This window comes from Chionomys nivalis, chromosome 12 (genome assembly GCF_950005125.1).
Source record: "Chionomys nivalis chromosome 12, mChiNiv1.1, whole genome shotgun sequence".
Lineage (NCBI taxonomy): Eukaryota > Metazoa > Chordata > Mammalia > Rodentia > Cricetidae > Chionomys > Chionomys nivalis.
Genome location: NC_080097.1, coordinates 60188296 through 60211549, shown reverse-complemented (window position 1 = coordinate 60211549; position 23254 = coordinate 60188296). Strand labels below are relative to the sequence as shown.

The following is a 23254-nucleotide window of genomic DNA, read 5'->3' as shown; positions in this document are numbered from 1 at the left end:
GAACTTTGTCTGGCCCATTGCAGGAGCTGAGGACTAGTCTACCAGATAGATTTTTTTTTTTTTTTCGAGACAGGATTTCTCTGTGGGTTTGGAGCCTGTCCTGGAACTAGCTCTTGTAGACCAGGCTGGTCTCGAACTCACAGAGATCCACCTGCCTCTGCCTCCCAAGTGCTGGGATTAAAGGCGTGCGCCACCACCGCCCGGCTACCAGATAGATTTTTAAAGGAATAAAATTACCCCTCACACGGTGTGTCCCTCAGGAATGGGGAGGGATGCTATGTCTTCCCCCTCAGGCTCTCAAGAAGCAGAGTCAGGGAACCAGACGGCAGGGTTTATTTAACCATGGCCAGCTTGCCTGACCTGTGAGGGGCAGAGCCCTCTAGTAGTTTCCCAGACTACTACATTTGGGCAATTACTGCCTGCCCCACTCTCAGAAGAGCGTGAGGTGCTGGTCATTCTCAGTCAAGAAACAGGAGAGAGGCTCTGTGTAGCCCCACGTCTCAGTCACCAGACTTTGCGTGTTCCAAACCCCCAAGGCAGAAGGCAGTACAGCAACCTCCACCCCAGCCTGATGAGGAAAATCCAGTTCCCTCCCACCCCCAGAGGGCCTGATGCCTGCCTGGACAAAGCAAGAAATATTAAATATAAATAATTTATACAAAATGGCTCATACAAAAAGCAGTAGGTACAGGGAAAGAGATGCCTTGGTGAGTGGCTAAGATGACCCAAAGAGATGAAAAGGGGAAGAACCCTCTCCTTCCCTCGACAGAGCCCTCTCGCCACCCTCATGGAGCAGGGCTCTGGCAGGCAGGGGAAGCTAAGGCTGCAGGAACAGGCCCTCAAGGGAGCAGGCCAGCGAGCAAGGTGGTGAAGCGCAGGGCCTGCCCTGCAAGCTCTGCTACACACCGTGCCATCTCTTGGACTGCGGTACCAGATGGGTAGCCCAAGGCAGCCCCTTTGACAGCAAGCACAGTAGCCCTCAGAGTCTGGCCTAGCATTGTACCAGCAGCCCCGACCTGTGCTCGGAGAGGTGCAGAGGCTGCCAGCCGGCCTAGGGTGTCCCCAACAAATACCAGGCGGTGAGCAGCCACCACCACTCGCTTGCCATGGGGCACGAAGAGACACGGCGGCTGGTTGGCCTGGGTACTGGACATGAGAGCGGCCACAGCAGCCTGTAGAGCTGAGTAGTGGCTCTGGCACTGCCCTGCGTAGAAGTGCAGAAGCTGTAGGTCTCCGGTGGACAGGACCAGCGGCTCCTCTGGCGGCAGGACTTCCTGTGGAGAAGAGGAGGGTCAATGAGGACGAAGCCATCAAGGCCACTGCTGCTCTTGCTTGTTTCCCTCACTCCCTCTGTTCTTCAATGAGTGCAATCCCTTCAGCTTTTCTCACCATAGAGAATTTAGATTTTCAGACACAGCAGTCAAGGGCTCAGAGCTGACAGAAAGATCTGGACTCAAATAGTGTCCGGCAACTTCAGAGAAGTCTCCGAACTTCCTTGGTTCCTTATCTCAGAGTAGCCTAGAGCTGGGGATGGGGTTTGTCCTCGACTTTCCTAGTACGTGTAAGGCTTGACCTTGGTTCCCAGTATCATACCGTCCAACATAAACAGAACACAAGCCATGCTTTACATATATTTAAACAGTCAGAGCATCCACGTCTATCAGTTGACTTATGTTCATACCGACTCTGCAAAACCAGGTCTGAGATGAGCATAGTCACTTACATCTGTCACTCTAGTAGTTGGGGCACTGGGACAGGAAGCTTGCTGTGAGTGAGGTCAAAAGACAACTTCTGAGAGTCTGTTCTCTCGTTCCACCATGTGGGTCCTTAGATCCAACCCAGGTCACTGGACTTGGAGTCAGCACCTTTACCCACTGAACCACCACACGGGACTCTGTTATACATTACACTGTAATTCAGACTAGCCATATTCCAAGTGCGCAGAAGCCACACAGGTAACTATCAGATGGTGCAGGTCTAGCCTGTATTCGGGCTACGGTGAACACTGAGACAGAATGCTGAACTGGCTTCTCACAGTTAACTGCGCACAGTGTTAAGCGTCACACGAGCATCACCGCGACCACGATGGCACATGCGGTCATCCTAGCACAGGAGCCCCACACGAGCATCACCGCGACCGCGATGGCACATGCGATCATCCTAGCACGGGAGCCCCACACGAGCATCACAGCGACCACAATGGCACATGCGGTCATCGTAGCATGGGAGCCGGCACTCAGGAAACACCTGATGGACGGGGGCTACAAAAGGCCATCCTTCTGGTCTTTGGCTAAGATCAGGTATTAACAGGGTTGAGGAAACTGCCTCACTTTCAAGGTCCAGATATGGAAAATGCTACAGATCCCAGTTACTCAGCGGTGGAGCCTGGCTTAGAAGCCAGTCTCTTAGGAGCCCAGGAATTCACTCCAGGAGGGAGGGCACCTGGCCAGCTTTGCTCCATCGCCCGGACATTCTTTCTGCTCTCCCAGCTCCCCGACTTCTCTCCAACACATTCTTTCCTCTTCTCCCAGATTCTTAATAAACTCTTCCATGTCCTAGCACCTTCTGTGAACTAACTCCTCTTTGTTCTGACCCCATTTCCCACATACTCAGCCTGGCCCCACCTATCTCATGGACAGTTTGGTTAGGAATACCTATTCCCTTAAGTTCCAGTCCATCTTGTCTGGCACACCTCTCCAGTTTACCTGCTGTTCTGGCAGCCCTCGCTCCGGCAATTCAGGATCGGCTGGGAAAGCTTTATCCAGGGGTCTGGAACTCTGCGCTTTATCCACACCCTGCAGGGGGATCATGTGTCAGTCAGAGGTCGTGAAGGGAGCAAACTGCAGGCCTCCATGGCCTCTGGGCCCCTTCCTCGTCCCTTTCTTTCAGGGAAGGATTCCTAGCATGGAAGCTGGCAGTCCTTGCGCTGACAGCTGTTTAGTTTTGTGCTGGGATTAATGCAGTGCTCACTCAAGCTACAGTCTCAGGCTAGAGGCCAGGAGAGAGGGACAGGGCTAGGGAGACCCTTCTGGCGTGGCAGTCCGGGCCCTCACCTTCAGGTGCACATAATCATAGTCCTCGGCCGTCGGGATGCCTTCGTATTCATTGTGAGGGGCCGCTGAGCCGTCATCCACCTCCCTGCACTCCTGATCCCCGTAACCAGGCAGGCAGGGTGGGGGAGGGGGGAGAGGCCTGTCCTGGATACTGCCCTTTCGGCCTGGGGCAGGAGAGGGTGCTGGGGAAGGGGTGGGAGCCTCAGAGACAGGCAGGGCAGGCAGAGGGCGGCGGGACAGGCTCTCGGTGGAGGGTAGCCTGGGCCTGTGCTGGGGTGGAGGGCTTTTGGTCAGAAGCTGGGCCACAGTGTCCAGGTCAGTGGAGGAAGAAGCTCCGGGTGACTCTGGAGATGGTGACTCTGGTCCCAGCAGAGGCACATCATAGATGTCTTCATCTGGGTCCCTGCTTTCCCCATTTGCCAGTAGTTCCTCGGGGGCTTCATACAGGTTGAGGAGAGCTGACGCCCGTTTCAGGTTTGATGGGGCAGCGTAGAGGGGAGGCCCTGGTTCCCGGCCCCCTTCCCACTCCAGATCCGGCTCCAGCTCAGCAGATGGCTTCAAGGCCAGGGGCACATCGTAGGGAGCTTCATCCTCTCCAGGGGACTGTGGGTCAGCTGGAGCCAGAGGGCAGGAAAAGGAAGCTGGGGAGTCATATGGACAGCTGGAGGGAGCCCGGATGATGTTAGGAGGCACATCGTAGACCTGGAGGGAGGGATCAGTGTTAGCCGTCAGCTCAGCAGTAGACCACCCTTGAGAATTAATTCTGGCCCTCCCCCAACACAGAGTTCTCACCTCTAACGCATCTCTGGGGGCAGTTAGCTGTGTCCCATTGACTCTGGGAACCTTGTAGATGGAGTCGGGGGAGGGTGAGCAGGATCTAGCAGGAGGTCCTGAGGCAGGGCAAGGTCGAGCTGGTGGTGGTACCACGTACACCTAGGGGATGAAGAGGCGGGCGTGTCAGGAGTAGAAGTCACCGGCACAAGTACATATACCTTCAGGAGCTTATAGAGCGTGTAGCCTCCTCCCTCCATCCTCCCTGTGTCGAGCTTAGAAAGAGAAGGCAGACAGACACCAGACAGGTCCCGGATGCCAGACCTCAGGCCCTGGATGGGGCAAAGACTGCCTGGGGTGATGCGAGGCTCCAGTTCTTACCTCCTGCTCTTCACTGCCACGCTCTGGGGTGGGAGATGCTGGGGCGAGGCCAGGCTTGGGTGCTGGGCCAGCAGGAAGGAGCTTCACTCTGTTCGCAGGCACGATACCCTGCTGGCCATGCAGAGAGCAAAGGCACCAGCCGTCCAGGCCGCCGGCACCCTCCCTCTGCAGTACCCGTAGAACATCTCCTCTGCGGAATGACAGCTCCTGGGGGGACTCGGCAGTGTTGTCGTAGAGCGCCCGAGCAAGCTGGGCCTGGAGGGAGGTTGGGAGAGAAGAGCTCTCACACACGTGCATGAGGCCGTATAGACCAGACCAGCCTCCATGCCATTCAAGGTGACTCAGCTGCTCCTGACTAGGCTCTGCCTTGTCATCGTCACAAAGGACCAGCTTCTATTCCTCCACATGCTTTGACCTAGCGCCTTCCCATCTTAGTGCCTTTGCACTTATATTTCCTCTACTCCAAGCACTCTTCCCTGACTATCTGACTGATCTTTTCACAGTCTTCCGTTCTGAGAAAATGTTTCCTCAGAGAGGCCTTATCGTTACTTGGCATCCTGTCACAATCTGCACCTGTATCCACCCACTATTTCCTTCAGACACTTTCTATTACTTAGATGTTGTTATTATTGAGTTCTGCCATTACACTGTAGGCCCTGTAAGAACAGGGGCTACTATATCCCATAAGCCCCACCGAAGAGTCCCACTCAGAACTTGTCCCCAACACACATTTGCTAGGTCAGCCTCTTCAGAGCACATGAAGAGGTCTCGCTAGGGTCTCTCCTGCTCCTTCTGTCCCCCAGTGACTACTCCACCAAGTAAAATGTCAGATGAAACAAATACAGAGACTCATCTTTCTGAGGGAGCCTGAAAGAAGCCTCATTTAGATGGAGCGTTGAGACATACTTGAAAAACAGAAATTATTGCTTTTCCTAGCCTGGACAAATACAGTTCCACCACAAGAGGCTGGAGAAACACGAGGGTGTCTATTTCCAGGCCTGGTCTGGGGGAACCTAAGCTTTTCCCATGGAGGGCCGTGAGCTCAGGTACCAAGTCACAAACTCAAAAGTGTCAGGGACTAAGTCTTGACACTAAATCTAACTCTCAGAATCTCCCTGATAGAAGGAAAACTGGGGCACAGGTTTAGACTTGGTCCACGGTGTATGGCTGATGCAGCCGGCAGAGCCTGTGCTGGCTGTCTCTCAAGGGTGCCCTCTACTGCATCTGTAGTCTGTGTGTATGTGTGCCGTAATGCGCATGTGGGGGTCAGAGGACAGCGTGCAGGAGCTGGTTCTCTCCTTCCCGTGTGCATTCTGAAGATCGAACTTGTGTCATGGGACTTGGCAGCCAGTGCCTTTACTGCTAAGCCATCTCACCAGCCTTTCTGTTTTTCTTTTAAAGTTATTATTATTATTATTAGCACAGCAGTAGAGAGGGAGAGGGACTCCAAGGTGACGAATATATGTCTATAGGCTCTATACACAATCTATAGGCTCTATACACAATCTCTCTCAGTTCTAGCTCCTCTTAGGGCTCTTGTCCCACAGGTCCTTTAGTAGAACCAAGCTTATTCCACCCAGAATATCACGGCACATTCAGCCTCAGTTGTGAACGCCAAATGACTGCCGGTATGATCCCCGGCAATTGTGGCTCACCCGGAGATGTCGGAGAACAGCCAGGTAGACACTGCTAGTCGGGTAGCCACGTGAACCCTCTAATTCAGTTAAAAGTCTCTAGTCAGGGGCTGAAGGGATGGTCAGTGATTAAAAGTGGACACTAATCTTCCAGAGGAAGCCACACTGCCTAACTCAGAACTGCATGTACGTCTAGTTCCAGGGCGTCCAATGCCTCTGTCTCTGTGGGCACCTGCACTCATGTCTACATATCCACACACAGATACACACATATACATAATTAAAATAATTAAGTAGGAAGTATTTAGTTAAACCAAGTCTGGTGATAGGGACCTATAGTCTCAGCTACTTCAGAGGCTGAAGCAGTCCTCTGGTTGAAAGTTTGAGGCCAGCCTGGGTAACTTTGTAAGATTCTATCTCAAAATGAAATGAAAAGAAGGCTGGAGGGCTGGGGATGTCACGCAGTGGGTGGAGAGGTTCCTGTAGCAAACACAAAGTCCTGGAGTCTATCTTTAGCTACTGGGGCTATGGTGGCACACACCAGTCATCCCTGCACTTGGGAGGTGGAGGCAGGAGGATCAGGAGGGTTAAGGCCAATCTGAGCTACATAATACTTTGCCTCAAAACAAACAAAAAACTCAAGAAAACCAACAAACCAACCAACCAAATCACTGAGTATCTGAGTGTGTAGCTAGGCGAGAGAACACACTTCGCTAGAATGTTTGTAACTTTAGGTTCAATCGCTAACACTACACGCACGCACACACACACTATACCATCAAGCAAACAAGCAAATCTCCATCTGCAGCAGGATGCTGCCGGACCGTAGAGGAAAAGGATGCTCTGCTCACTCACAGACGTGCTGGTCCTCTGGGATCCTGTTCTGTGCTAGAAGGCAAGTGGCCCAGTCCTTTCGCTCCTGTCTGTGACCTCCAAACAACCACCTACCCTTCCTCCCTTCCTTCCTTCTTTCCTTCCTTCCTTCCTCAAGGTGCTGGGGTCAAACTCAGGTCCTTTTGCATGCTAAGCAAATGCTCTACCACTAAGCTACGGGCCTGGTCCTCACCACTATTTCTGATTATACTTTGGCTTCTAAAGGATATAGTCTACAAAAAGAAAACACGCCAGGCAGTGTTGGCACATGCCTTTAATCCCAGCACTCGGGAGGCAGAGGCAGATGGATCTCTGTGAGTTTGAGGCCAGCCTGGTCTACAGGGCTAGTTCCAGGACAGGCCCCAAAGCTACAGAGAAACCCTGTCTTGATAAACCAAAAAAAAAAAAAAGAAGAAGAAAAGAAAAAAGAAAGAAAACACACTAAACAGATAACACAGAGTGCTGCTTGGCTCTGTGTTCTCCCTCCCTTTCATGTGTGTACATGCATGTGGAGGCCAGAGGCTGACGGTGGGCATCCACTTTATTTCTTTGAGAGCGTTCGAATATGGAGCTCACTGATTCGGCTGCGCTAGCTGTTCAACAAGTCTCTGGGATCCTCTTTGCCTCCCCAGTGCCTGGAGTACAGGTAGGCACCCCTACACATGGCTTTTTGTGTGGATGCTAGGGATCACGCCCAGGTCCCCAGCTGGTGCAGAAATCACTTTCCCAACTGAGCCATGTCCCCAGACCCTCCACCTTTCCTTCTAATTGCAAACTGGAAATTAGTACTTTGGATCTAGCCAGAGATGAAAGACAAAGCTCTAAGTGCAAGTGGACTCGGGTTGAGCCCCTTTCTTGCTCGGATGCCTTCAAGTGGCTTTAAACATCACGGTACTGTAGTTCCATCCTTTGTAGAATTTCTATCTATTGCCAAATGCCTATTTTTGCATGGTAACATGTCCTCCTAAAGTTGAGAGCTGCACGGAACAACGCATCAAAAGATCCACCATGGCAAAGTTTAGCACAGGGCCAGGTGTGTAAATTATAAATATCACTATTGTTATGCGCCTGTGAGTTTCCTTAGCATAAATGCCCCTCCCCCATATACCTTCTGGACTTCAAAGGTGGCAGTGACTCCAGGATCCCTGCAGCAGCTCTGGCACTCCCAGAGGCACCCTGCCACCAGAGGACTAAAAGATTTTGTCTAAGGATTGGAGACTGGAGCCAGGGTGCCCTGCGGCTCCAGGCTTTGCTTTCCCTCCATAGTTTCTCTTCCCGCAGGGAAGCAGGTGGCAGCTGGCCTTCCCTGGGAATGCCCAGCAAGGGCTGGAGAGGTGTCAGGAGGAATCGATTTGCTTGGATTTGTTCTACAGCCTCCAAGGCAGAGCAGAGGTGGGGCTGTATAGCTCCTCCCTGTATTAGGTTTGAATTCTGTCCAATGGGGCCCTTGCTTTGCAGTTTGCCTGAACCCAGGCCAGAGTTGCCGAGAGAATGATGGATAATGGGTGTGATCACCCTACTCTGTCTCCTCCTAAGGGCCTAGCCGACTTATTCCGGGTGGAGGGGTGCCACTGCATTTTCTGGTAGGTCTCCTCCCACAATCCCAACAGGCCAACAGTTCCTTTACTTTGTCCCCGGTTACCAGAAAGTGGTCCGAGGCAGGCTGATGTCCTCTCCCCTCCGCTATTATTTCCCCTGCCTCACTCCATGTTTTCCAACCCCCTAGAGCTGGACTTCCTTGGCCGTCCATTTTCCGTGGGCTGCCTGGTCTTTGCCAGAAAACTCCTTTTACTTACCTCCCTGCCAACCACCAAGGGCCATCTGTTCCCACCCAGAAAAGAGCAGATAGGGCTGGGGTTACACCCCCTCTCCTCTGTCTAGCCACAGCTACTGTAAAGAAAGAGAAGAGGGAGAGGGGAGGAGGGGCCAGCCCAGAACTAGAAGGCAGCACAGGGAGGGAGAGGGAGAAAGAAAACAAAAGAGAGAGGACACAGCTTTTGGGAGAAGAAATCACAAAGAATGAGTAGAAATAAAGGCGACTGTGCCATAGAGTAATATGGAGATCTCTGCCTGGCGGACTCACCGACGTGGCAATGGCCATGGCTCTGGCCTCCAACGTTGCCTGCTTCAGACCAGGCTCAGTTTCACTGACTTCAGCGACGGCTGCCCCTCACCATGGTTCCCGGCCTCCAAGCCAGAAGGTCACCCCCAAGCTGTGTCGCTTGAGGAGTTGCCTCCCCCAAAGTTGGGAGGAAGAGAAAGAAAACCCACAAAACTTTCCAAAAGGGAGGCAGCTTGGCCAGGCAGGAGGAATGGGGCGGGCCTGGGCGTCGCTACGGGACCTCATCCAAGGGGCGCGCTCTAAACTGTCCCCAGGGTCTCCCGGGGGGCACTAGGCCCCCACGGCTGTGGCCTTAGGCTGCAGACGCCTCTTGGACACACATGGGTCCAAAGCTCACGTCCCAGGCCGGCGAAGCAAGGAGGCAGGAGCTGCTGCTGCTGCTGCTTTCGACGCCTCTCCAGGCAGCTCAGGCTAGCCCCGAGGGCTGGGAGAAGCTGCCCGAGTGGTTGGGCTGGACGAACGACTCCTGGGGCCAACCCTCCCCCAGCCGCAGAGCGGTGCTCCCAGGACTGTGGTCTCTGCTGCCGGGGCACTGCGGCGGGACCCGCGGGGAAGGAGGAGGAGCGAGAACTGAACTGCGAGGCTCCCAGTGGCTCAAGTCAGCGCAAAGGCAGGCCGCAGCCGAAGGCCTGAGAGCGCGTGGCGGTGCAGCTGGGCTTTCTGCCCAGGCCCGCGCCGAGGCGGCTCTCTCGGCCACACTCGTTCTCAGCGCGGCTGGGGTTTTCGAGGCGGCCGCCAGCCACTTCTGGGTCTCGGAACCCAAGGGCGCGCGCCACCCTTTGCCCCAGGACACCCAGCCCCCGCTCACATTCCCTGGATCCGGCCCTTGGCGTACCCCTACCCCCCAAAGCTTAGGGACGCTCCTGGTATCTGGGGAGCGAAGAAAAAGGCCACAGAGTCAAGGGAGCAGTGAAGAGGAGGAGCGGCCCTGTGGGCTCGCCCGGGGTCGGGGTGCGCACACTCAGGGCTAGAAGAGGTCCCGGGTCGCGCGTGGCCCCGCTCAGCCCTCCCACACCGCGCCCCTTCCCTCCTGTGCCCGGGCTCCCGCTCCCCCTCCGCAAGCTCGCTCTCTTCCCCTGGGGCCCACCCCTCCCGCGAGGGGCTCAGTCCTGGGGATTAAGAGAAGGGGGAGGGGAAGCTGCGGAGAAGGGGGACGATCCTTTCCGAGGCGGTGTTGAGTTTCAGCTCCCGACCCTGGGACCAAACGGCACGCCCCAGCCCGGCCCCTCTTGCCCGCACCTTCTTCCTGGGGACCGCGCGGCCGACCGGCGGGTGGTCTGCTGTGCGCGCTCGGGGGAGCTCGGCTCTGCCCGCCACGCCCCCGCTCTCCCCCGCCAGCCCCACGCCTCTCCCTGCCTCCCTTTCATTAGCCCCACATCTGTCCGTCCCGAGGGAGGGAACGCGCTTGCTTCCGGCGCGCTGGGGTCCAGGCGGTTTCACCGAGCTGACTTTGCAGGGGGTGGCGAAGGGCGATCCGGGGAGGTCCAGCTGGCCCCAGGCTTGGAGTCTGTTGTGTTGGACAAAGATCCTGGCCCTTGAGAGAGGAGAGAGGACGTGAAGCCTAAGAGTCTGGCCCCAGATCGCAGGGTGTCGGGTTGCGCCGCCCTTTAGCCTCCTTTGCCAGTCTGGGCCTGTTTCTCTTCTTCAGGTTGACTCTTGCAGCTACTGGAGCAGTTGGGGTGGAGACCGTGGGCAGAAGAGGGCAGAACTCTTTTAGAGGGCCTGGAATCGGGAGTTTCAGCTCTTTGCCTCCTAAACTCCTCCTACCTGCCTTTCTCCAGTCACCCCACTTCGCTGGCCCTTAACTTTGAGAAGATACACAGCAGAACTTCTTGGAGGATTGAGAGAGTTGTCTTCTTCCATTGGGGGTGGGGTGCTCCTGGTATTTGGAAAGCAGGCTGCTAAACAGAGGTGGAAGGCTGCAGTGTATTTCCAGTGTCTACATTTAACAAATGAACGCTTAAAGCACAAAATAGCGAGTTTAGTCGCAACCTCTTTAGGAAAGGACATTTGAACTCCTATTTAAGTACCTTTGTGAACTGGTGGCCTTGAGACCACTCTTTGTCTCATTGCAGTGTGTCATAGCCTTACCCACAGGCATTTCCCAGGACCACCTGTGGAGTGTTTGCCCCAGACCTTCCCCACCTTACTCTCTGGAAGCCTCTGCAGAAGGGAGAGGCGGCACTGAGATGACTTGGTGACAGTTTCTGGAGGAACACAGGATGAATGGTGCTGGCTCCGGACTGGGCTGGAGTGCTGAACTCATCCACCTTGGCCTGGACACCTTGAGTCCGTTAGAACCGAAAAGAAACCTTAAAGTGTCTCGATACATCTGAAGTGGGAGTTGTCCTACCCCAGTGCCAGTTTGGCTGGAGGTGCTCACTAGGGAAGACTTTCTATCCTCCAGACTCCAGTTCTGGGGGAGATGGTCTGGTTCGGCTGCCTTGGCACTGCTGGGGAGTGACACGGTATGACCCCTACCCAGGGTCACCAGTACAAAACAAAGATGGGCAGGGCACTTTGGTCCCCAGACATAAGTGCTCTGATGGGCACAGAGAAATAGATGCAGGCCAGAAGCTAAGTAGAAAGGATGCCAACGGTCCAGGCAAGGTGATAATCTGAGCAATGGGCAGGGCTCTCAGTGCCTCAGAAACAATACAGGTAAGGGGCAGCTTCTGTATTGGGAGTAAGTCCTGCCTTATTAGTTATGTTACTTTGGAGTTTTCATTCCCCCTTGCTTTGGTGAGAAGAACACAGATGGAAAGTGCCCGGCACATTGCTTTTCTTCAAAGGGTTCCTCCTCCCTCTGACAGGGTTTTCATGAAAACGGGATGTTCTTAGTTGAGGGAGTAGGAGCCTTTCCCAGATCCATATACCCTTACTTCTTCCCTCTCCTTTAATGTTGAAGGTACTCAGTTACTCATACTCGAAAGAGTTCTGACTTCAGGGTGCACATGGAGGAGAAAACTCAGAGGCTGGTACCTTGCAGAGAGCAGTCTCCTCTCGTCATATGCCACGGTTCGCCCTGGCTCCGTCTTTTAAAGAGTAGTAAGGAAAGAACTCTTTTCTGTCTTCCCAGGCCTTCATCTATCCTTCTCTTCCCTCCTTTTCCCACCCATATGTTCCACCTCCTCTCACCCTACCCTCCCCATCACCCCTAGTTTTCCATTCCTTTTGTCCTATGTGCTTCTGAAATGTATCAAGCCCTTACCCACCTCTAGGAGTTTGATTAGGCTATCCTTCCTCCAGACCCTTCCCGTCATCATGCCAAAAAGGCGTTCCCACTTAGAGTGGCCTTCCCACCCCCTCCAGTCTCCACAGCAACTCTGTGCTCCCCCCCCCCGCCATAACACCGTTTCCTTTTCTTCACCAAGCTCTCTATTATAGTCTGAATGTAGCTTTTTCGTTGTCCTTCATCTGTCTCCTAAACTGTAAGCCTCAGGAGGAAGAGGTGCTGTCTGTCTTGTCCTCTTCTTCATCTCTAATGCTTGAATGTCAGTGCCTGGTGTGTAGTGGGCGCTTAATAAATATTTGGTAAGTGGATGGATGGACACAGAGGCTATGAATACGGGGCAGAATTGGGTTCTCCTTGGAAAGGTGCCTCTCCTGGGTCCTTCCAGTCTTCATCTGCTAGCTCCGTGTGTTTCCAGATCCAACTGGGTTCTCCTTGAAGGTAGTCTCCTGAGCTTAACTGTTCTGTAGTTAACAACTGTATTAAAACAAAAAATAATTAGCGGGCTGGAGAGATGGCTCAGTGGTCAAGAGCACATACTGCTCTTCCTGAGGACCCGAGTTCAATTCCCAGTACCCACATCAGGTAACCCGCAGCTCCAGGGGGATCTCACACCTCTGACTTCTGTGGGCACCTCCATTCATGTGCATATCCCCCATCCCTCATACTAATAATTAAAATAATAAAAATAAATCTCTAAAAATGACTAGCATCAAGGGTCATTATCACCTACAAATCAGAATGTGGGAACACCATTCCAGAAGTCTCCGTCTTTGCCATTGCTAGGTCCCTGGGAGAGTGTGATGGGGATGCCCCATTGCCAAGAGCAGCACCTGCTTGCCAGCAGGCCGATGAGGATCTCAATATCCTAGTACCTCCCGTCCTAGCTTCTTAGAAGGTGAGTAAAAAGGAGCTGAGTCCCGTGGCTGCTGCACTGTCTTAGGACCTTAGGTCCGGTCAACTAATCTTGGTATCTCTAAGGTCACTCACATCAATGCCACCTTTCCCCCCAGGGATGCATACAAAATACCATGTACACTTTTACCAATGAGGAAGGACGTGCAGAAGGAGCATCCAAGGTCATGAACAGACTAAAATTTCAAGGCAGCAGGTAGGGGCATGAGTATCCTTTTAATAAGCTTAAGAGTAGTTGTATTCGAACTCACCACAAGCCTCAAGAGCTTTCTCAAGCAAAGGATAAAAGATGTAGCTCGTCACGTTCTCCCCGCCCTTTCCTGGTAGGTACTTACCTCCTTTCCCAGGGGTACAGGGGTAGAAATTCCAGCCCTGTTTGGCTACCAGGTCAGGCCCAGGCAAGTAGGGACACGTTGGGAGGGTACTCCTTATGTCAGATGTTGGGCCAACCTTTCTTTGCTCCCGCCTCCAGGATTCTCCCCAGTGCCACCCCCACACCCCCAAGGATTCCCTGGAAGCTGAAATGACTCAGGGATTCCAAAACTAGTCACCCCAGGAGGAAACCCTCTGGAAAATGTTTCTCATGGCAGGGAGTCACCCTAAAGAGTCCCACAAAGCTACTAATGAGATAAGGACAGAGGCTGAGCAAGCAGGGTGGGGTGGGGGCCTGTGGCTCAGAGAATAGGTTCATGGGTCAGCTTGGTCATCACCTATGGGGAAAGCCAACCCCGGGGAAGACCGTGTACTTAGAGGGATATCCCATCTGCCTTCCAGAGCTTTCCTCTGGCCTGAGCTACAGAGCCAGAGAGAGACCCCAAATGCCTCTTGTGAAGAACAACGTCCCAGTCACCCAGGCCAGTTCAATTCTGCAGTGTCAGCAGCTGAGACAAGTTAGGGATCATTTTTAGTGCCTGAGAGCGCCCCCTTGTGCGCCGGTCAAGCTCTGCTCCCCAGGGTGCGGCTGGAGGAGACCTGTAGGAATCCTGCTCTCTGAAACAGCATTGCTAGTTAAAGGACCCTACTCTGGGCTTAGGGTTGCTAGGGAACACCACAAGCCACCTGAGGCCATATGCCAGACAAAAGGCTGGGGAACAGGAAGCTGGAACAATGGATCCCAGCCACCAGGGCTGAACGCCAAAGTCGGCAGGAATGCCTTGTGGTCTTGGGCAGGTGCAAATAAAACATGTCCAACGCAAGCGAACAGTTACACATTCCCTTCCATCCACTGCCAGCTGAGGAGGGGCTCATGCCAGGAGCTTAGGTTCAGAGTTATTGAGGGCTGGAATTGAAAAAAGCAGCTCAGTCTTTCTACGTGCATAACCTTGGGTAGATTATTAAATTTTGTTGGGTCTCACTTTCTCCATCTGTAATAGGAGGATTATGGTGTGTGTGTGTGTGTGTGTATATATATATATTTGGTTTTTCGAGACAGGGTTTCTCTGTGGTTTGGGGGCCTGTCCTGGAACTAGCTCTTGTAGACCAGGCTGGTCTCGAACTCACAGAGATCCGCCTGCCTCTGCCTCCCAAGTGCTGGGATTAAAGGTGTGTGCCACCACCGCCCGGCTGGATTATGGTTTTTCTTGCCATAGTTTTAGTATCAGAACATAATAAGATGATGTGCTCTTATTATTGGGGCTCAGTACCATCCATGTCGGGCACACTCAAGTCTGTAGGAGCAAGACAAGGCCAGCAGCGTACATAGGGAGACAGTGTTCGGAACCATTGGTGCAAGGGTAGGAACTTTGGGGCAAGGGTGGGCATGGGCATCAGCTGAAGATATTCCTGGTCATATTGCTCCTCCTAAGTGTCCTAACCCTGGCCACCAGTGGTTTCTCCTCAGTGCTGTCCACTGTTTCAGGGCCCTAAGAGTAGCCAAAGCTGTTTCTTCCAACTCTTGAGATTGCTCTCTGTTGTCATGACACCTCTCCTTTGGGGCTGTTTTGTCCTACGGCATCTGAAAGAGTGGTTCTTTATGGTACACAGTATTCCTGGTTCCCTTTGTTTACTTTCTGATCCCTTGGTTACTTCAGGAGTATTTTCTGAGGGAAAGCACATGCAAATCAGTACACATTATTCTAGAGACAATGTGTATGAGTGTATTGGGGTGGGGCATAGATCCCTGGGCAAACAGAGAAAGGCCTGCATGAAGAGTGGGGGCCGGTGTCTGCACAGTCCTCCCCCGCAGGCTGGACCGTGACCGACCTGTGTCTTTCTGGAGTTTGCACACTCTCACCTATCCAATAGGGCCCTCTGAGAATGCACAGGCTGAGTAGGCTGGCTCCCTTACGGCCTGAGAGTGACAGCTGTCCTTGCTGTGTGTTCCTGGGGCTCTATGAACAGGGGTGAGACCTCCCGCTAGGTCTTAGGTAACACGGTGTTCTTTTCTCCACGATCCACTTTCTCATTTGTGCAGTGTGGATATTCACCCACAACGTCTTCCTTCCGTCTTGCCCACTCAACCAGAAAACTTCTGCATATGCTCCTGGTAGCACTATCTGGTGACAGCTGCATCCTTATCCCAGGAAGAGGTCAGGGAAAGTCTAGGGACAGGGACTGGAACAGGGTGGCAAACTGAGAGGGCAAAAGGAAACTGGGGACAGTAGTAGTGGACACTGACAGAGACCTCATGCTGACAGATGATGGTGCTCAAAGAGTTGGGGTCATAAAAATGAGGAGGGGTCAGAGGACAGAGTGGATGAAAGTCAAAAAAGATAAGGAAGAGGGAAGTTTTCATTTAGACAGGTGATGGGGACGGCTAGTGAGAAGAGGGGAACAGTTGGAGGTCAGGTCCTAGACAGGAGTAAGTAGCAGAAGTCTTGAAAATGGTGCCCCTGGAAGGAAGACCAGACGACATTCTTTTATTTGAGGTAATAAACCAACCAGGGAAATTCCCATGATGCCAGTTCACAGAGACAGAGACAGAGTTGCAGATGCTCTTACTACGACCCCCGCCCGGAAAGTGGTAAGGAACAGTTTACCCAATGGGCTGCCAGGCTGATAATGATGGCTATTACAACTTCCATGAGGGTAACATTTAAACACCTTTTGGCAACACTTTCAGGTTTTATGTTATTGTTGGGTGGTTTTTCCTTTTTCCTTTTTTTTTTTCTTTTTGGTTTTCTTTTTTTTTTTTTTTTTAATCTCAGGTCACTCCCTCCAAAAGATAGTGGAAATAAATTTGAATAAACAAAACAGGTTTGCTGAAAATAAAACCAGGGCACCTCCACTGCTCCAGTCAGCCTGCTTCCAGAAGGCCTGTCAGGCGGGATAGTACCTGTGACTGAGTAGCGAGTGAGCCGTGTCCAGCATGTACCAGGTGAGTGGCCCCGGTGTCTGCAGCGGATTGGCTGAGAGGGAAAGGCGCAGGGATGGTACTGAGTGTGCAGGCAGGCTGAGCGGCCAGGTTTCTGGTCTCAGGGAGCTGCTGGGGAGGCTCATGTGCGACGAGGACCTGAGAGTAGCTTTCTCACTGGCCTTTGCTTCTAGGTTGCTGCTTTCTTGGCTGTGATCGTGGGAACCCACACGGCCAGTTTGCACACCCAGAGTGACTGCAGTCACTGGCCCAGCTGCTGCTCCAGCAAAGAACAAGACTCCACTCCAGAGTTGCTGACATGGAACACTGCCTCTGTATCTCCCCCAGAGCTTAAAACTCACACACAGTCCTGCAGGGCCAGCAGTGATGGGCCCCTCAACACCAGGGCCATCTCTCCTTGGAGCTATGAGTGAGTCTACTGTTTCCCTCCCGGGTATATTCTTGTGTCCTCCAGGGGATGGATGAGGGACCCGGAAAGTCCCACCCAGTTTGACCTATCAGCCTCTTTTAATTGTAAGGACCGGAGAAGTTGAGAGTTACACAGGCCTGGATTTGAGTCTCAGCTCTGTTCTCATTGCATTATGTTGGGTGATGTTTCCAAGTTCAGGCTGGCTTCCTTCCTTCTTCTCCCTAGATTACATTCTAGAGGCTAGTATATAGACCAAATGAAACAATATACGTAAAACCCATATTTGTGTTGATTCTGTTTCTTGTCTGGTCTCTACCATAACTAGTATTCTTCTAACTAAAGTGTTAATAAGTGTCAAGCTGTCATATGTGATGCAGACACAAAGCGCCACTGTGTCAAATGCTGTCACTCCTGTGAGGCAGGTGGGTGGCTAGATCTCAGGCTTCTTATCTGTAATCAAAATCATGGTCCTCTTAGTCTTCTACATAGTGTGTCACGTAAATATGATAATTCTCTACTTGTGCCATGATATGAAATTGGGGCAGAGAAACAAAGTATTGCAAATTAGGGTTTTAGGGGTCCTAAGCCTATTTCTTCTTTTTGAGACAGGGTTTCTCTGTAGCTTTGGGGCCTGTCCTGGAACTAGTTCTTGTATACCAGGCTGGCCTCGAACTCACAGAGATTCGCCTGTCTCTGCCTCCCAAGTGCTGGGATTAAAGGCGTGCACCACCACCACCCGGCTCCCTAAGCCTATTTCTGCGGGTCTGTTTCTTCCCAGGGTTCTGTGCTCTCATTCCCAACATGTCTCTGTTGCCTAGCCTGTCCTTTGAGGGGCATAGAGACGCTCCCTGGTATAGGGAGTGGGTCAGTTCTGATATTATGTCTAAGATACCAGTTCATCATACTTTGGAGTAGTCTCAGAGGCTGCCTGGAAGATGTGTCTATGGGGGTGGGCTCAGCTTACCATCCTCTTCTCTGAGAAGCAGTGAGCCCTGATTCCCTCTTAGCAGACCATTTCCAACCTAAACTCTGTACACTTGTCTCACAAGCTGCTGCGCAGCAAAAAAGTGATGGTATCAAGTGTGTTTGAGAAAGTCAGCACAGCCTTTAGAGTGGTCTCCATGCATTAACCTCGGCAAGAAATCTACAAGGAAAGACCATCAGCTGTCCCCAAGCTTTGATTACAGAAGCATTAAAAACAAACAAATAGCAAGAAAACCCCCAGGGTGTTTACTATGGACCCTGCTTTGGAAAGCATTTGCAGTAGCTGGACCCCAGTCTCCCCAAGGCTTGTATGGGAAATGGTTCTACCAGATTAGGGCTTCCTGTTAGGCTGCTGGACACAATACTTTTTATATCTTCTTTTTAGTAGTTAGATTCTTTTATTTTGTTTTGGTCTGTTTTTAGCTTTTTGTTGCCACAAATCCTTTCTGAATAGGTAAAAAAAAAATCTTGCCCATGTCCAAAATGAGCTTGTAATTTTTGTAATTGATATTGCTTGGACAATATCTAGACATGAAGCAGCTCTCTCTGGGGAATAAGACCAGTGCTTTGGAAATGGCCAGTGTTGGTTATATAAATCTGTTTATGCTTGGCTGTCAGGCTGTTGGGGGTTTTTGTTTGTTTGTTTGTTTTGTGACACACGGTCTCATTCAGTAGCCCTGATGGCCTGGAGCTCGCTATATGACACATGCTAGCCTCAAACTCATGGCACTCTTTGCCCTACCTCTCAAGTGCCAGGATTATAGGCATGTGCCACCATACTGGTCACATACCAGTTTTTAGTGTTGTAATAATTATAATTTTAAAACCCCACAAAAACATACAATACTTTACTGAGAAGCCTCGTGCCTATCAGAGAGATGCAGAGTTGGTCTGGCGGAGGCTGGCAGGAGGCTACTCACCTTCCTCTGCCTCTGAAAGAAGCTACTATGGCTATGGCCTGGCATTCAGTGTCACTGGGAAAGCCACTCTTTAGTCCCCTACCTATACTGTAGTTGGAGAGAATAAATCTCAGAGAGGAGAGGATGCATTTAAAGTGATACAGTACCCGATGCCAGACCAGATTTAAGAAGCCAAGTCCACAGCCACACCCTTTTCTCCTTCCAACTTCTCCAGCCCACCTGTCCCTCCGGAACTCATGATCCCTCTTCCCACAGGTTGGACAGGGACTTGAACCGAGTGCCCCAGGACCTGTACCACGCGCGCTGCCTGTGCCCACACTGTGTCAGCCTGCAGACAGGCTCCCACATGGACCAAAAGGGCAACTCAGTACCAATCTACCACAACCAGACGGTCTTCTACCGGCGGCCATGCCACGGACAGCAAGGCTGCCATCATGGCTACTGTCTGGAGCGTAAGCTCTATCGCGTCTCCTTAGCTTGTGTGTGTGTGCGGCCCCTCGTAAGCTCTTAGTCACGCTTGCCACCTACCTGAGGCTGATGTCTTGCCGCAGCGGGCCAGGGTACCTGGGCTCTCAAGCCCTCCAGAGCTCTACTAAAGACCAGGGTCCTGGGACAAGATGGAGAACTTGGGGAGAAACCCCCTACTTTTGCACTTTTGGAAAGAACTTTTGGGAAGGAGCAGTTTAGTTTCCGTTTGTGGCTGCTGGAAGATGCCGTCATGGCCTTCCCTCTCAGAAGACGTAGCCAAGGGCCTGCTGACCCGGAAACCACACTACTGACTCTTCCTTCCCTCTGACTTTCCCTGCTCAGCACAGGCACTTTCTCCACATTTCCCCCTTTGCCCTTCATTTTGTTTGCTTGTGAATACTGACTCTGTAGGCAGCCAGGTGTAACTACTTTGACATGGATGATTCTGAGGAGAAAACTGTTATTAAATGTGAAGAGATTTATCCAAATAAATATCCATATTTCAAAATGGTCTCATTTGTCTTTGGCATACGTGGTCCCCAACTGGATCCTTTTTCCTTTTCTAGTACTTTCTCCGCTCTGTCACTGGCCCTGGTGTCCATTGCAAACACCCATCCCCTCACTGGTCCATCCCTGAACGTAAGAGTGGGGGTCAGACAGCTCAACATGGGGGAGAGACAGAAGCCCATTGAGGCACTGCAGTAGGCACACAGCGCCCCCTTGTCTCCCCAACAATCCGCCTTTGTCCTCTGGTCCTGGCTGTTGCAGCTTGGTCCAGGAGGGTAGTGCCTGGGCTGGACTCCAGTTCCCACCTCCCTTAAAGGAAAAGAGAGAAAGGCCCAGCCAAGGAAGCGGGTTAAGGTTATGGGAGGGGGCATGAATGTCTTCAGGCTTTGGGTACCGGGGAACTCCTTGCTCTGCCTCGGTCTCTCTCTCACCCCCCCCCCCGCCCCAACCCCTTTGGTTTCTTTCCCATCTCTTCCTCTCCCCTCTCTCTTTCTCCAACTTAGATTAGGCTGGAGGCAGAGGAGGGTTAAACTCCTCTCCCTCACCCCTCCTCATGCTCTTGCCCTACAGGCAAGAGCAGAGGCACTCTGGGCAGCTAGCTGATTGAAGCCCATCTGGCCGAGCCTCCCTTGGGGACTGCCTTCTCTGAGAGTCCCCCAGCAGGCCCCAGTGTTACTTTCAGGCTCTTGAAGCACCATCTTCCTCCTGTCTGCTCCCCTAGTCAGATTTCTATTTCTTTTCCGGGGCTGTTGGGAGTCTGGTGAGGGGGAGTCTGTGCCCTGTGAACCTCACAGACATGTTCAGTGCTTGGGATTGCCGGGAGCGGCCCCCAGAGGAAGGAGCAGCTGCAGGGCTCCAGGGCTTCGGTGTGGACAAGAACTTCCTGTCTTCCCTCAAAGGCATCCTGCTGGAAACTGAGCTGGTAACGGCCACCTCCCCAACCTGGTGCCTCCGTCTCTCCCATCCCGATCCCTGCCGCAGACCTGTGTTGGCCTCATGTACTCACCTTTCACAGCCCCTTCCAGCCCCAGGCACACCTTCTTCAACTCTGATCTTTCTGATGTCTCTCTGGAGACAGTTACAACGTGTACCATTTGCTGCAGGACTGAAGTTAGACGGAAAGATGGCCTTCCAGGACACTGAGGGAGTGAGACATGGGTGCGGGGTGGGGAGAGGATATCCAGGAAGGAGGCTCACTGTCTCCCGCCAGCTTCTAGGAGGGTTACTTCTTGATGTGTCCAAAAGGGTAGAGTTCCTGCAGCCACGCTTTATCTGTCAGCTGTGGCCCATGAGCCTCTCCTCTCAGGCTTTCCCTGGTTGCTGAGCAAGATCACAGTGCTGATACGGAGCCTCTTTTCTGTCTGCCTTCTTCTTGCTCCTGTCAACTGTGTTGTCTGTTGCAGCCTGCAGTAGGGAAAGCTTCGTGGGGCAGAGGTTCTGTAGCTGGCTGTGCTCTGTGTCCTGTGCTTCGGGGACTCCCCTGGGGATGGGCAGATTGGCCAAACAACTGGAGTTGCGGGAATTCCTGGGATGGTAGGATTGGAGGATGGAGATGCCCTTGATGATCCCTGACACCAGGGATCTTCATTGAAAACTCTTCCCTCCCGGTGAGGCTGGGTAGCAAGAGAAAAGGGGGCTCCCGATGACTGTGGCCGGATCTGTGCCTGGGTCTCCTCAGAGAGCGCATCATACTTGGTCCCGCAGGCCCTGACCTTCGTCATCTTCATTTGCTTCACGGCCTCCATCTCTGCCTACATGGCGGCAGCGCTGCTAGAGTTCTTCATCACGCTCGCCTTCCTCTTCCTCTACGCCACCCAGTACTACCAGCGCTTCGATAGACTTAACTGGCCTTGTCTGGTGAGGAACACTGCCTCTCCCATCCCGCCCTGGTCTCTTGCTTCTCTCCGGTTGCCCAGTTTCCCTGTTGTCTCACGGCTCCCCTCCGTCCCCACAATCAAGCTGTGTGTTGACTCATGTCGTGGCCTATGTTCAACAGTGAGCTTTGGACCATCAGAGTGCCCTTGCCAAGGGGACATACAGACTGTAGGCCTGCTCTCCGCACATCCAAGGCCTGCTCAGTCCTGCTCCACCTGGCTGTGCTCACTGCTGTCCCCTCTGCCTCCTGGCTGATCTAGATTAATCTGCTCCCATCCTCTGTGTAGTGCTGTGAGCTCACTCCCTTGAAAGTCTTTCACCTGTGTCCAGGGGTATCCCCGGGTAGCAATCTCTGAGGATCAGACTGAAAAAGCCCACTAGCTTGGGAAACCTGCTGGTAATGACGCCCACCCCGCATTGCCTCTGGTTCCCCAGGACTTCCTCCGCTGCATCAGCGCCATCATCATCTTCCTGGTGGTCTCCTTTGCTGCTGTGACCTCGAGGGAGGGGGCTGCCATTGCTGCTTTTGTGAGTCCATCCCTGCCGTGATCTGCAGGACTTGTGGTTGGGGTATTGGCACACTTCTGGTGTCCAAACCAAAGCCTGAATCTGCTCATACCTCATTCCTTTACTTCTTCCTGACCCCCTCTCCTAGTCTGACAACCTCTGCTGAGACACCCCCATTTATTTTTTCTCCCACAGGTTTTTGGCATAATCTTGGTTTCTGTCTTTGCCTATGATGCATTCAAGATCTACCGAACTGAGCTGATGCCTAGGACAACCGAGGGTGAGTGTCTATGCCCGGCAAGAGGAGATGCTGCTATCTCCGCCCCAGATACTGTAGTCATACATGGCTTCCCTGCCTGGCTACATCTCCACAGGGGACCAGCAGTGATTCCAGGGTTACCTGGCTCGCACGACCAGACACAGGAACCGCGGAGCCCAAATTTGTCATCTTTGGATTCACTGAAGCTCCCAAGTGCCCATCATCTACTCTCTGTCTATAGAGACGTGTGCTTGAGAAGTCCCAGGGGACCTGTGAAAAGTGGCAGTGGTGTGGGGGGCTGGGCAGGCTGCTGTGCCTCCAAGTCATTCCCAAATTAAAATATTCAAATCCTAATGGTGGGTCTTCTTCCTTGAAAATCATACTGAGACCGCTGGGCGGTGGTGGCGCACACCTTTAATCCCAGCACTCGGGAGGCAGGGGCAGGCGGATCTCTGTGAGTTCGAGACCAGCCTGGTCTACAAGAGCTAGTTCCAGGACAGGCTTCAAAGCTACAGAAAAACCCTGTCTCGAAAAAAGAAAAAGAAAAGAAAAGAAAATCATACTGAGTAAGGAAGCCAAAGAGTTCGTTGTGATCTATAGGGAAGAGTGATCCGGAGAGCCAAGATCCTGGGGCGAGGGAGCGAGGGTCTGATTGAAAAAACTGAAGACATATGTCAAAGACGAAACTTCATACCTAAGTCTGACACATCAGAGGAAGGCGCCACACTGCTGTGTACTGGGCTGGGTTCCTGATGCTGACAGCCCAGCAAACCCGTCAGCCATGGGCTAAGGTCCTTCTCTGGGGTTTGTGCAGAGCTCCCCCTTGTGGTATGGTAAGGGTCGGACTGGCAGACCATAGGGAAGAGGACCGCCAAAAGTCTTAGGAGACATTCCTAAAATACCAGCACAGAAGAAAAAACTCCTCCATAAGAACTGGTCACATGCCCTCATTTTATATAGGAGAAAGGGGGGCTTAGTTAGTGGGAGGTGACCTCCTTATTTGTAGCAGAGCTGGGTCTAGAACATCTTGA

General features: G+C 52.6%; 3 protein-coding genes across 4 annotated transcripts; 2 read left to right on the top strand and 1 right to left on the bottom strand.

Moving 5' to 3' along the window:
- Positions 1–278: 278 nt before the first annotated feature.
- Efs (embryonal Fyn-associated substrate) lies at positions 279–10407 on the bottom strand. Its single transcript, XM_057786851.1, has 6 exons — positions 8796–10407; positions 4206–4460; positions 3846–3986; positions 3054–3755; positions 2706–2795; positions 279–1274 (listed from the first exon to the last, which is right to left on the bottom strand). The coding sequence occupies exons 1-6, from the start codon at positions 8811–8813 to the stop codon at positions 840–842; spliced, it is 1641 nt and encodes a 546-aa protein (XP_057642834.1). The 5' UTR covers positions 8814–10407; the 3' UTR covers positions 279–839.
- A 5881-nt stretch (positions 10408–16288) lies between these two features.
- Positions 16289–19162, top strand: Il25 (interleukin 25). Its single transcript, XM_057786852.1, has 3 exons — positions 16289–16297; positions 16468–16703; positions 18863–19162. Exons 1-3 carry the CDS (start codon positions 16289–16291, stop codon positions 19116–19118), a joined length of 501 nt encoding a protein of 166 aa, XP_057642835.1. The 3' UTR covers positions 19119–19162.
- Positions 19163–20090: 928 nt separating this feature from the next.
- Positions 20091–22571, top strand: Cmtm5 (CKLF like MARVEL transmembrane domain containing 5). Of its 2 annotated transcripts, XM_057786536.1 has the most exons (5): positions 20094–20504; positions 21287–21439; positions 21893–21985; positions 22160–22244; positions 22339–22571. In XM_057786536.1, the coding sequence occupies exons 1-5, from the start codon at positions 20379–20381 to the stop codon at positions 22350–22352; spliced, it is 471 nt and encodes a 156-aa protein (XP_057642519.1). In that variant the 5' UTR covers positions 20094–20378; the 3' UTR covers positions 22353–22571. The 2 variants fall into 2 exon arrangements, with proteins under 2 accessions (XP_057642520.1, XP_057642519.1); XM_057786537.1 differs by lacking the exon at positions 21893–21985 and having other exon boundaries at positions 20091–20504.
- Positions 22572–23254: the final 683 nt, after the last annotated feature.

Bases quoted from the DNA above. Each gene is read 5' to 3' on its own strand.
- Il25 (XM_057786852.1), top strand. The intron at 16,704-18,862 runs GTGAGTCTACTG...CTCTTCCCACAG, and splicing joins ATCTCTCCTTGGAGCTATGA to GTTGGACAGGGACTTGAACC.
- Efs (XM_057786851.1), bottom strand. The intron at 3,987-4,205 runs GTAAGAACTGGA...TTCATCCCCTAG, and splicing joins GTGGCAGTGAAGAGCAGGAG to GTGTACGTGGTACCACCACC. The intron at 3,756-3,845 runs GTGAGAACTCTG...CCCTCCCTCCAG, and splicing joins CCCCCAGAGATGCGTTAGAG to GTCTACGATGTGCCTCCTAA.
- Cmtm5 (XM_057786536.1), top strand. From the start codon at position 20,379: ATGTTCAGTGCTTGGGATTGCCGGGAGCGGCCCCCAGAGGAAGGAGCA. The intron at 21,440-21,892 runs GTGAGGAACACT...CTGGTTCCCCAG, and splicing joins GACTTAACTGGCCTTGTCTG to GACTTCCTCCGCTGCATCAG. The intron at 21,986-22,159 runs GTGAGTCCATCC...TTTCTCCCACAG, and splicing joins GGGCTGCCATTGCTGCTTTT to GTTTTTGGCATAATCTTGGT.